The sequence below is a fragment of the Babylonia areolata genome, chromosome 19, assembly GCF_041734735.1.
Source record: "Babylonia areolata isolate BAREFJ2019XMU chromosome 19, ASM4173473v1, whole genome shotgun sequence".
Lineage (NCBI taxonomy): Eukaryota > Metazoa > Mollusca > Gastropoda > Neogastropoda > Buccinidae > Babylonia > Babylonia areolata.
The window spans coordinates 56,481,876-56,495,241 of NC_134894.1; the positions used below are offsets into that span (position 1 = coordinate 56,481,876).

General features: G+C 42.7%; 1 protein-coding gene across 6 annotated transcripts in view; it reads right to left on the minus strand.

The window, feature by feature from the left end:
• Window positions 1-9,144: 9,144 nt before the first annotated feature.
• Window positions 9,145-13,366, minus strand: part of LOC143293867 (cytosolic purine 5'-nucleotidase-like) — a 53,862-nt gene continuing 49,640 nt past the window's right edge. For 3 of the 6 annotated variants that reach the window (XM_076605181.1, XM_076605183.1, XM_076605182.1), the window contains exons 18-19: window positions 13,193-13,311; window positions 9,153-10,417 (exon numbers count right to left, since the gene is read on the minus strand). In XM_076605181.1, coding sequence (XP_076461296.1) covers window positions 10,133-10,417; window positions 13,193-13,311 — 404 coding nt within the window. In that variant the 3' untranslated portion in view covers window positions 9,153-10,132. Of the gene's footprint in view, window positions 10,418-13,192; window positions 13,312-13,366 lie in introns of all 6 variants that reach the window. The other 3 variants (XM_076605185.1, XM_076605180.1, XM_076605184.1) reach the window with 3 other exon arrangements.

A 13,366-nucleotide genomic window follows, 5' to 3' on the forward strand; every position in this document is an offset into this window, starting at 1 on the left:
AAGGCTTTCCTTTGTTCCCAGACACCGTGCTGGTCAAACAAAGGCCGAATCGATGCCTGACAATGTGACTGAGCTCTGTCCTTTGTGCTTTCTTTTGCTCTCATCGATAAAACCACCACGTAATTTAGGTTTCGACTTATTCCATGCTTTCGACATAGTCGCGGCTATAATCATGCGCTCTTGGACACACAGGTCAGTATCTAGTTTCAGTATGTCAAAGCGTGCGGACTGATCCATGTACGCTACACCACATCTGCTTTGAAAATAAAATGGAGCAGATGCTTGAACCAGTACGCAGAAACCCTACGCGTTTGTCAGACTTTCAGAGTTTACCATAGGTTTGTGTAAAACATTAACATTACATGAAATAATATTCAAAGAAAAGTAAATATATCACAACACGATAAAATGAAAGACGGGTAGAAGGCAAATGACAAATAAGGAACAGTCTGCCGACAGTGTTGGGGCCTTTTCAACAGCGACAGTAAGCTGTAATCTCACGGCCTGACAAAAGGACTAAGTTTCCGCAAACACATTAACAGAACCTTTTTTTTTTTAATTCCCTTCTTTGTTAAGAATATAGAAAATAACAGGTGGGTTTTTTTGGGGGGTTTTTGTTTTGTTTTGTTTTGGTTTTTAATGCCGCCACCCCTCGTCAAGAAATGCCAACTTTTATGACGCGAGAAACCAAATATGAAGCAGTTCCCGCGCGCACGCAAGCACGCACGCACGCACGCACGCACGCACACACACACACACACACACACACACACACACACACACACTGAAGGCAGAAATGGGAAATGTTGACAAATATAAAATGAAAAAGGATGGATTTTGTTTCATGCCCCGTCACGCACTGGTGATTGTAGACATTAAAATTTTAGTTCAAGTGTTGGATTTTTCACATCTGAATGTTATCCAAAAAACAATGAATGAATAAATAGGTAGGAAGAGGGTAAACAGAAAAAGAGGAAAAAAAAAGAATGATCGGTTGAAAAGAGGATATTAGATGCATCACAGCATTTCCAGACGGTGTGGATACTGGTCATACCGAAAGCGCCTCTGCCATCCCCACTCAGAGAGAGATAAATACCTATACTGCGGTGTTTGTTGAGCGCTTTTTTTCTTCTTTTTTTTTTAAGGGGGTGAGTATGGAGGAGTGGCGGATGATGCTTTTCTGAACGTCCAACAAAACAGCAATTTTTGCCATAGTGAAAAAAGTGCTTTCGCTTTTTCTTTTTATATTAATGATATATATATATATATATATATATATATATATATATATATATATATATCCAAACAAATGTCATTTCTAGACTAATATCAAGCATCGCTACGTAATGATGTCCGAGCGGTTTCCGCTCTAATCGACAAACGCAGCTGCATGGTAGCCTACACTCTGAAGCTTTCAACAACTACGTGCTGTTGGTTCAATTTCTTGATGGTCAATAAGAGTGCTCAATGTCTGAAAACGAACTTGCAGTCCGAACTTCCGTTCTGCAATATCACCCTGGCCCTTCCAGGCCTACTACAACTACGACTACTGATGCTGCTGCCACCACTACCCATACTAGTACTGCTACTACTATTACCACCATAAGAACTACTACTACCTCTACTACGACTACCACAAGGACTGCTACTACTGCTGCTGCTACTACTACTGCTGCCGGCCAACACTACCAAAACAGATCAAGTTATCAACAAATGATAGAAAAATAAATACCTAAGTAAATGAATAAATAAATGAATGGATAAATAAAGATGAAGCGTATTCAATACATTAACAAGAATCCTCTGAAGAGCGAGGTTTCACGTTTAGTACCGGTCAAATTGCCATTAATCATCACCACACACACCCATGGAACTCACCTGGATCAGAGTGCTGCAGAGGAACACCTGAGTGAGGGCCCATGGGACTGGCATCAAGGATGACTTGAACTTCGGCTCCTCCGGTCCGCTGCCGTCTGCTGCCTTATGTGCACAGTTCCTTGTCAGTTTTTCACTTCGCTCCCAACGTTTCGTGCACGTCAATCCACCTCAGCCTCCGACATGTACTGTACTGCACAGCTAGCCGGGGGGTGATCGAGAACTCACAAGTTCGGGCCGCTTTTGCACGTGAAATCCGTGTAAAATAAAAAACGAAAATCTGGGCCAGGTGTTTGGTTGGTTGGTTGGTTGGTTGTTGTGTGTTATGGCCGTAAATTCAAAACTCTCTAAAACACGGCAAAAGTCTGATCCGGAGACTTGCAAACGCAGGAAGGTAGCACTTTTTAGTGATGCAATACGGTGTGTTCTTATTCACTTGCTTGTGGTTTATATATATATGTATATATTCTTTTATCTACGAAATTATAAATCTGCATGTTTGAATATTCGCTTTAGCTTCGAAAATGTGAGTTACACAACACGCAGCTCAGTAGAACGAGAGAAGACCTTGCAGCCGGGATTCACACGTGTGATACACCCACCTCTCTCTCACACTATACTGTAACTGACTGCCCAACAGCGCGAATTCCTATATATAATCACTATCAAAAACAGACCCGATTTCTTTCCCCCACCCACCCTGAGTGGCCGCGGAGCAGTGACGTACGCATGAGGTCAACTAGTTGTCTGACAAAGCCAGCATACCCGGGGTGCTGTCGAACGGACCGGTTCTGTTATGCACTGGTCAGGTAAATCACCACTCCTCCTTTTCCCCACTCACTCTCTCTCTCCCCCCCTCTCTCTCTCTCCGGCGCACACCAGTCCACACCGACCTTTTTTTTGCTGGTCACGTAAGCGGTGTTTTACGGGTAGTTGGTTCTGCATCATTGGTTCGTTTTCTTCAGTGTCACGATGGTTCAGTGGGTCACTGTTTTTCTTTCCGCGTGTTCCGGGTCCTGTTGCCCACAGAGAGAGCAGAAGGGGGCGGGGGGCGGGGGGGGGGGGGGGGGGGGGGGAGGATGGGGGGGGGGGGGGGGGGGCAGGGGACAGGGAGGGGGGAAGGGTCAAGGTGAGAAGTAACTAAAAGCAATGTCACGCCTGAATTATTATACGTAACAACTGGCAAAAACTAGAACACTTGGAAATAAGCGGCGCAGAAGGTGTTTCAGTTTGAAGGTCACTAAAGAATCAATGATCAATTTCCAGAATAAATCAAGTTTGTATCCGAAAACTTTGGCTTAAAGCCTATACGTGTTCAATTGAAATGAAATAAAATATGAAAAAAATACCCTCTTTTTTTCAAAAGACCATGTGCAAGATTAGTTAAGCACATCATGAAACGATAAATAGCATTGTGTGATCTTTTGTCAGTTTGACAGTGTGTATGTGTATGAGCTGTCTGAAGCGTAACTGAAATCAAGTTTGTATCCGAAAACTTTGGCTTAAAGCCTATACGTGTTCAATTGAAATAAAATAAAATATGAAAAAATACCCTCTTTTTTTCAAAAGACCATATGCAAGATTAGTTAAGCACATCATGAAACGATAAATAGCATTGTGTGATCTTTTGTCAGTTTGACAGTGTGTATGTGTATGAGCTGTCTGAAGCGTAACTGAAAAATTAACAAAAACAAAACCAACAACAACAACAAACAAACAAAAACGTACAAATTATTATAGTATTTCTCTCTGGCTGCCAACTCCGACTGATAATTTCTGGAGAGAAAAGTTGCTGCGAAAGGAATTAAATAGCTTGTTCGAAGGGAGAAGGGGAGTGTCGTGGGGGGGGGGGGGGGGGGGGGGGGGGGGGGCGGAGCTAAAGACAATAGAATGAAATGTATGTTGAAAGGATGTTCAAAATCCATCTCAAGCTGGTGGTGTTGAAAGACCTGTTAGCTGATGCCCTTGAGGTCAATTAACTTGTTCAGGGCTGTTGTTATGCTCCGCAGAAGATGGTGTGGTTCGAGGGGTTGGGTCCTGTCCCCAGCTCCTCCGCAAGGGATATATATATATATATATATATATATATATATATATATATATATATATATCGGCCCGGCCCCCTTAGAGTGTAAGGAGTTAAGGGCCGAAACACTTGACTGAGGGGGGGCTTCTTCTCTGAAGATCTTGTACTGTCCAGCTCTCCCTAGAGTTTCTTATCACTATATATATATATATAATTTCTTTTTATCACAATATATTTCTCTGTGTGAAATTCGGGCTGCTCTCCCCAGGGAGAGTGCGTCGCTACACTACAGCACCACTCTTTTTTTTCTTCTTTTTCTTCTTTTTTTTTTCTTTTTTTCTTTTTTTCCTTTTTTTCTTTTTTTCTTTTTTTTTCTTTTTTTTTCTTTTTTTTTGCATTTTTTCCTGCGTCCAGTTTCATTTGTTTTTCTTAACGAAGTGGATTTTTCTACAGAATTTTGCCAGGAACAATCCTTTTGTTGCCGTAGGTTCTTTTACGTGCGCTAAGTGAATGCTGCACACGGGACCTCGGTTTATCGTCTTCATCCGAATGACTAGCGTCCAGACCACCACTCAAGGTCTAGTGGAGGGGGAGAAAATATCGGCGGCTGAGCCGTAATTCGAACTAGCGCGCTCAGATTCTCTCGCTTTCTAGGCCATCACTCTATATATAGTGCCTGGCGACAACCAAACCCATGACCATCAACTTACTATAGACTTTTTCTTCTTTGGGGGGCGGGGGGGGGGGGGGGGGGGGCGGTGGAAAGTGGTGTTTATTTCAGAATTCATGCATGCAGATGACGTGAAAGATTATTTCCTCAAACCTCCTGTCTCGGCCAGAAAGTACACAGTCATGGCGCTCACAGCCAAGAAAAAGAGTTGGGCCCCTTCCACGAATCTGGAAACAATCCGCGTATATCTGTGGACTCTCTCTTTCATTGGTTTGCCAGACTTGTCTTGTTCAAATTTCACACGATGGCGTCGGCTTCGAATCTGAAACTGATCGGAGTATCGGGGAACAGGTTGTTGCTAGAAGAAAGACCAGAGAATGTTTGTTTCTTCTTTTGACTGGGAGCATCAAGAAACAAGTTTCAGGCCTTAACTTGATATGAGGTCGGGGACCACCAGCAGCTTTCTGCATGTGACTTGAGTGTGTATTGTGTTCTTCCTCATCCAGGATTGGCTCGGTGTGATTTTTGTGTGCTGTCTGATTTTAAAATGAAATCTTTTTACATGAAGACTTTTTCTGACACACCCATTTTCTTAAAACAACACCACCACTTACACAGATGATGGTCAGTCAAAAGCATTCTCCTTTCTTTTCTTTCTCTCGTTTTTTGACTCACTTGTGTGTAAACAAAGTGAGTCTATGTTTTAACCCGGTGTTCGGTTGTGTGTGTGTGTGTGTGTGTGTGTGTGTCCGTGGTAAACTTTAACATTGACACTTTCTCTGCAAATACTTTGTCAGTTGACACCAAATTAGGAATAAAAATAGGAAAAATTCAGTTCTTTCCAGTCATCTCGTTTAAAACAATATTGCACCTCTGAGATGGGCACAAAAAATAATAAATGAAGCCTAATTATATGCAAACTGCATTTACTGTTATATTTAGATTTTTGTATTCTCTAAACTTGGCACTTTGATCTGATATTCTGACCCAACAACAAGAGCAGTCATTATTATCATTTTTTGTTCAAACAGGAACTTCTTTTGCTAAGCATGGAAGTTTTATTTATTTTGCAAACGTTTTGGTGCAGACAGTAAAAAAAGGGAAATTACTCTGTAATTAATGCAAGGGGACTTAATTTGCTTTAAACTGATCTTTCTCATCTTAAACATTACATTTTGAAATTATACTCAATACATAAAAAGCTTGGATTTAAACAAAAAAATTTTTTTTTTTTTTTTTTTTTTTAAAATTTTAAGTGTATCACAAGTGACTCTTGAAGGCCTTGCCTCTCTTGTTTGTTTTGTTTTGATGCTGCTTCTTTTTCGTCTTCTTCTTTTCTTTTTCTCCTTGGTCACAGTGCATTCATTTCTTGGTGATGGAACATATGGTATGGTCAAAAGGAAAAAAGAGATGTTTGGAGAAAAGTTTCTCCCTCATATTATCGGGCAGTGGGAGATAAATACGTCCAACAAAATTGTGTTGGTTTGCATCATATCTATGAGAATTAACAGTCTTCCTAAAATGATAATAGTAATGGAAATTACTAAACAATATTGACCACAGTTATTAAGCAAAGTAGGTATCTTATTGCCTGCAGTCATATGCAACAACATGAATTATATCTATTTTTCTGTCCTCTCCATATAGGCATTCATAGTTGAGCAAGAAGCCATTGACACCTTTCAAACCAAATGAAAATGTGCACACACACAAACACACACACACACACACACATGCATGCATGCATGCATGCACACAAGCATGCATGCAAATTCACACACACCATATAAACGAAGCACATGAGATAAATGTATGCATTTTCTTTATATTGCATTAAAACTGCTCATTGACATGAAGTGATAAAAAGACATTTACACAGCTCCTGCACATCATCAATAAAGACAGTCCAGACTGACTCAATCAAATGGAAAACCACCTTGGCCCTAAAACCCAATAAAATTTAGTTCATTCACAAACAACCACAATACACAGGCATGGCCGATAATAATAAATAGTTGCATGTTAGCACATAATGAGATTAAATCAGATACATATCACAAGTCATAAAACAATGGCAGCTGTTCGTCAATGCTCAAGCTAACCTCCAGTCAGGAATGTTGAATATCACATGATGCTGAAACCAAATCATGGAAACAAATACCACCCACACCCCTACAAATCTGGGTACCTGACCTGTACCCCCTAACCACCACCCCCCCAAAATGAAGCCCCTTTCTATGAAAATTTGATTTCCATGAGAGAGCAGCTGATCTTAATAATATTGTAAAAGTATGTTACAGAATACATGAACACAAAACAAGAAGGAAACAGCGACTGCTGGAGCATGCTGACACATGAATTAAAAAATCAACACAGGAATGGAGGAGATGTAAAAGGGGACATTGTGGGAGTTGGGGGGTTAGGGGGGCATGAAACCGGCCACAAGAGCATGGCATGAAAAGCTACAGAGTTTGGGACAATATTCCTATATATTTATGCTGCTGCCACCACATGTTAGTTTCTTTTGCTGGAGACAAAACTGTATCAAAAACCCCTTTCTCCTAAACCAACTTATTGTCCGCCATTTCCATCATCATGGCTGGCTCAATAGCTGCTATGTCTTGGTTGGTGATGAAAATACCATGCTGAAGTGTCAGCTGATGGCTGGAAGGATGAGGATGGTACCCCATTGTGTAGAAACGCCTGTGGTTGTCTCCTATCCAGAGGTGAGTGTGCTTATGGGCTCAGATGGGAAAATGGGACTTCCACAGCAGCTGTTCTCCTCATCATTCATTGTATTCTGAGTCTGTCATGTTGGTGGAAATTGTCGTCAATGTCGGTTAACAGCGGAGTCAAGAGTAAAAGCTTTGGAAACTGACTTTTGTCCTTAACAGGACTGAACAAGACTCCCCAAGGAGAGCAACCCGAATTTCTTCACAGAGAAATCTGTTGTGATTTAAAATACTATACATCTACAGAGTCAGCAGTGTAGTGAAAATGATAGAAAATGCATCAGATGGCTGGATTCATCAATCCTCAAGAGTTTTATGAAAGTGAATCAAATGCATGGTGCACAAACAGTAAATTCTGTTAAGGAAATGAAGAGAGAAATTGAGCCTGAGTGACTAAGCGTCATGACATTGAGTTTTGGCTGATGTCACAACTGTGTTACCTGCTTGTGAAAGGGAGATTTTTTTGTATAGCTTGACTAAGTTACTGTAGTTTGGTCTGAACTGGAATTGTGGAGAAATGCTGGTGGTGCCTGTGCTTTAGGCGCTGGGGTTAAAAGGTGTTCACAAACTGATGTATTGTGAAGTGCACCAAAATGAGGTCATTCCACTCTGGACACACAACAGTGCAGATGAAAGGAGTGACCTGGTAGACAGATAGACCTTGGGGTCTTAAGTTTGATTGATTGATATGGATACTTATATAGCGCCTATTCTCGGTGATAGACCAAATTCTAAGCGCTTTACAAATATGGGGTCATTTACACAACATGGCTGCCTACCTGGGTAGAGCCGACCGACAGCTGCCACTTGGCGTTCATCATTCGTTTCCTGTGTCATTCAATCACGCTCAGACAGACATGTAACATTTGTTACGTGTATGACCGTTTTGTTTATTTAACCCGCCATGTGGACAGCCATATTCCGTTTTCCAGGGTGTGCATGCTGGGTATGTTCCTGTTTCCATAACCCACCGAACGCTGACATGAATTACAGGATCTTTAACGTGCGTATTTATCTTCTGCGTGCGTATACACACGAAGGGGGTTCAGGCACTAGCAGGTCTGCACATATGTTGGCCAGGGAGACCAGAAAAACCTCCACCCCTTACCCACCTGGTGCCGTCACTGAGATTCGAAACCGGGACCGGCAGATTGAAAGTCCAGCGCTTTAACTATTCGGCTATTGCGCCCTTCATAGGACACCTGATGCTCTGAAAGAATGTGAGTCCTTGATGTTGGGACTGTTGAGCTTTTGAAGAGCTATTGTGAAGTAGTGGATCCTCAGTGCCTGTTTTGGGACAAAGTTATTCAACCAATCAACAGTACTGCTTGGATGTATGGGAGGACAACACAACTGTGCAAGGGAACGAATAGAATTTTACATGGGAAGATTTATGGACAATGTCAAAGCCTAACCGTGAAAGTGTAAGGAAAGAGTGGGACATTTGTGACTGTCTCCTGAGCGTCACTGATGGTATGATTTATCCCTGGAGGGATGATGTTGATATGATTTTTTTTATCTATTATTTTTTTCAATAATAACAAGGAGGGAGTGTCTTTAATTTGTCCTGTTGTTTATCCATCCCTGGGTTGGAGTGAAGTCAGAATCAAATGTTGTGTGCGAGTCTACCTTTCACATGAACTTGAGTGAACGCAACAAGTGTGACACTGAGACATGGATAAATATATGTAAATTGATGTGACGGGCGCAATAGCCGAGTGGTTAAAGCGTTGGAATGTCAATCTGAGGGTCCCGGGTTCGAATCACGGTGACGGCGCCTGGTGGGTAAAGGGTGGAGATTTTTCCGATCTCCCAGGTCAACATATGTGCAGACCTGCTAGTGCCTGAACCCCCTTCGTGTGTATATGCAAGCAGAAGATCAAATACGCACGTTCAAGATCCTGTAATCCATCTCAGCGTTCGGTGGGTTATGGAAACAAGAACATACCCAGCATGCACACACCCGAAAACGGAGTATGGCTGCCTACATAGCGGGGTAAAAACGGTCATACACGTAAAAGCCCACTCGTGTGCATATGAGTGAACGCAGAAGAAGAAGTAAATTGATGTGACTTTTGACACGTTTCCAGTTCAAGGCAAAGAAAAGAGGGAAAGGATACCTGACAGGCAGCAAGAGGCATGCCTTTCACACAACATCTCTGAAATCTGTTGGAAAAACAAAACACACCAATGCACTCAACAGCACTGCAACCTCATCCATAAAATGACACAGCAGAAAAGAAAAGGACAATGTAATATTCATAAATAATAATATGCAGCAATGTACATATGAATGAAAAACAGAAAACATAATACAAAGGTGAACAAAAAGACTAAACTGATTGAACACAACCACAGACAGACTGCACCGAATAGATTTTTAGTTTGTTTACAACGATTGCAAAAATATATGAACTGTACAGTAAAAAAAAACTACCCTAGTGACATGATTGAGAGATTTTATTACAACAATATTTACAAGTTAACACACTGTATGAACAGATGTTTATATAACTTATTAAGACACATATTCTGATTGTATGAACAGAATTTTCATATACCTTATTAAGACCAAAATTCTGATAAAAACAGATCAATTCAATGACATCCCCCTCTTTCTTTACATGCAAGTTTTACTATTCATTCTCACATGAAAACATATACCTTCTTATTTTCAGAATTTAAAACTATATAAGTCTCTGTCCATCAGCAGACATATCACATCTGAATATCACATCTCTCATTCAGATCAGCATTCTTTCCAAAAAGTTGCTTAAAAAGTCAGCATCTGATATAGACAATCACAGCACAGACACACTACCACACAGATCAATGTACAGAGTCAGCAGAAGCCGATTCGTTGGTGTGACCAGAGCCTTCCGAGTCATCCGAGTCAAACTCATCATCGTGAGGAAGAGTGTCCCTGTGAGGCTTGACCGCTCGCAAGTGAGGAACATGGTCTCTGCCGTCGTCTGGTTTGATGCGTTTGGGGCTGGGCTCGTCCGCCTCCTGCATGTCCACTTCAGAGTTGAGGCGCACCACAGGGGGCGCTGGCTTTCTGTCTTCGGGGGACTCGGCAGGGATACTGTGGTCCACTGTGGCCTCGTGGGGCATCTGACCACACACAGAAAGTCACTGCACTGTTATTTTGTTCATGCAAAAAGAAAATGTATGATGATTTTTCACTTCTTCCCATCAAGCAATTTTTATACTACTACTACTACTAATAATAATAATAATAACAATGGGCATTTATAAGGCACTCTACCTCCTTAGCACAGGGGCCTAGAGCACTGACACTCAACATCAATATGGGTGAATGAAATGTTCTCTGTTGTATGTACTGCAGATCTGTTATGCAGCATACAAATACATGCTGCCGATGATCATGCAACAAAGCTGAATAACACAGAGGTAACGGTCTTGGTTGTTTATTCTGCCATGCTTGGATACCAAGAGACATGGAGGTTATAAAGGGACATTACTCATCTCAACATCATATTGGATCCACGTTGAGTCAGTGATAAAGTAACATCATATAACAGTGAAGGCGGGGGGATGGGGATTGATTCCAAGAATTAATACCACAGGACACTATTATCAAGACTTATCACGAACAAGACAAATCAAATGTGTAAATGACAAAGCACACACGCACAAACACACACACACACACATACACATGCCACACAACATGCCAACACCTAGACATCCAGGAAAGCAGTTTGTACAGATGTGTTTTGAGGCCAGATTTGAACTGAGATCTTGTTTCAGCAAGGCAAATTTGGTAGAGAAGTTTTATTCCAGGTAACAGGACCAAGGTATGAAAAGGCACTCTGATTGGCGCAATGGCCGAGTGATTGAAGCATAGGACTCTCAATCTGAGGGTCCCGGGTTTGAATGTGGGATACAGAGAATATGTGAATCACCAGATTATCGCATTAACGGGATGGAACAAGATCAGACAAGCACTGTGGAGACATACCAATATAAATACTAAAACACGATTTTGTAATCAATTCTCAGAGCAACAAGAAACGCCCAGGCAATATACACATCCCTAAACATATCCCATGCTTCTTTTAATGGCCGCTCTCAAACATTCCAGGGCAGGTAATTTTTAAAAGCATGATCCCATCTCACACCTTAAGCACACTGCTATAAACACAATAAGTAGGATAAGGAAAGGAAATGACGGGCGCAATGGCTGAGTGGTTAAAGCGTAGGACTCTCAATCTGAGGGTCCCGGGTTTGAATCTCGGTAATGGCGCCTGGTGGGTAGAGGGTGGAAGTTTTTCCGATCTCCCAGGTCAACATATCATATGTGCAGACCTGCTTGTGCCTGAACCCCCTTCATGTGTATACACAAGCAGAACATCAAAACAGGCATGTTAAAGATCCCGTAATCCATGTCAGCATTCGGTGGGTTATGGAAAGAAGAACATACCCAGCATGCACACCCCCGAAAACAAAGAGTATGACTGCCTACATGGCAGGGTTGAAACAGTCATACACTAAAAAAAAAGCCCACTCGTGTACATACGAGTGAACATGGGAGTTGCAGCCCACAAACGAAGAAGGAGAAGGAAACGAGTGAAGACAAAACCTGCAAAAAACCTTACCAGCATGGCGGGTGCCTTGAACATGTAGCAGAAGGGGTAGTGTAAAAAACCTTACCAGCATGGCGGGTGCCTTGAACATGTAGCAGAAGGGGTAGTGCAAAAAACCTTACCAGCATGGCAGGTGCCTTGACCATGTAACAGTAGGGGTAGTGCAAAAAACCTTACCAGCATGGCGGGTGCCTTGAACATGTAGCAGAAGGGGTAGTTCAAAAAAACCTTACCAGCATGGCAGGTGCCTTGAACATGTAGCAGAAGTGGTAGTGTAAAAAACCTTACCAGCATGGCGGGTGCCTTGACCATGTAGCAGAAGGGGTAGTGTAAAAAACCTTACCAGCATGGCGGGTGCCTTGAACATGTAGCAGAAGTGGTAGTGTAAAAAAACCTTACCAGCATGGCGGGTGCCTTGAACATGTAGCAGAAGGGGTAGTGCAAAAAACCTTACCAGCATGGCGGGTGCCTTGAACATGTAGCAGAAGGGGTAGTGCAAAAAACCTTACCAGCATGGCGGGTGCCTTGAACATGTAGCAGTAGGGGTAGTGCAAAAAACCTTACCAGCATGGCGGGTGCCTTGACCATGTAGCAGTAGGGGTAGTGCAAAAAACCTTACCAGCATGGCAGGTGCCTTGAACATGTAGCAGTAGGGGTAGTGCAAAAAACCTTACCAGCATGGTGGGTGCCTTGAACATGTAGCAGAAGGGGTAGTGTAAAAAACCTTACCAGCATGCTGGTGCCTTGAACAGGTAGCAGAAGGGGTAGTGCAAAAAACCTTACCAGCATGGCAGGTGCCTTGACCATGTAGCAGAAGGGGTAGTGCAAAAAACCTTACCAGCATGGCAGGTGCCTTGACCATGTAGCAGAAGGGGTAGTGCAAAAAGCCTTACCAGCATGGCGGGTGCCTTGAACATGTAGCAGAAGGGGTAGTGCAAAAAACCTTACCAGCATGGCGGGTGCCTTGAACATGTAGCAGAAGGCGTAGTGCAAAAAACCTTACCAGCATGGCGGGTGCCTTGAACATGTAGCAGAAGGGGTAGTGTAAAAAACCTTACCAGCATGGCGGGTGCCTTGAACATGTAGCAGAGGGGGTAGTGCAAAAAACCTTACCAGCATGGCGGGTGCCTTGAACCTGTAGCAGAAGGGGTAGTGTAAAAAACCTTACCAGCATGGCAGGTGCCTTGAACATGTAGCAGAAGGGGTAGTGCAAAAAAACCTTACCAGCATGGCGGGTGCCTTGACCATGTAGCAGAAGGGGTAGTGCAAAAAACCTTACCAGCATGGCAGGTGCCTTGAACATGTAGCAGAAGGGGTAGTGCAGCAGGTTGAGGAAGGAGGCAGCATACAGGTCAGCGTAGCGGGTCACCTGGGACGCAAAGAACGTCTGGCGAGACCCTGAGACAGCGGACAATTTTTGTCTCAGCAAACTGTAGCAAGTACTGTCAATTCT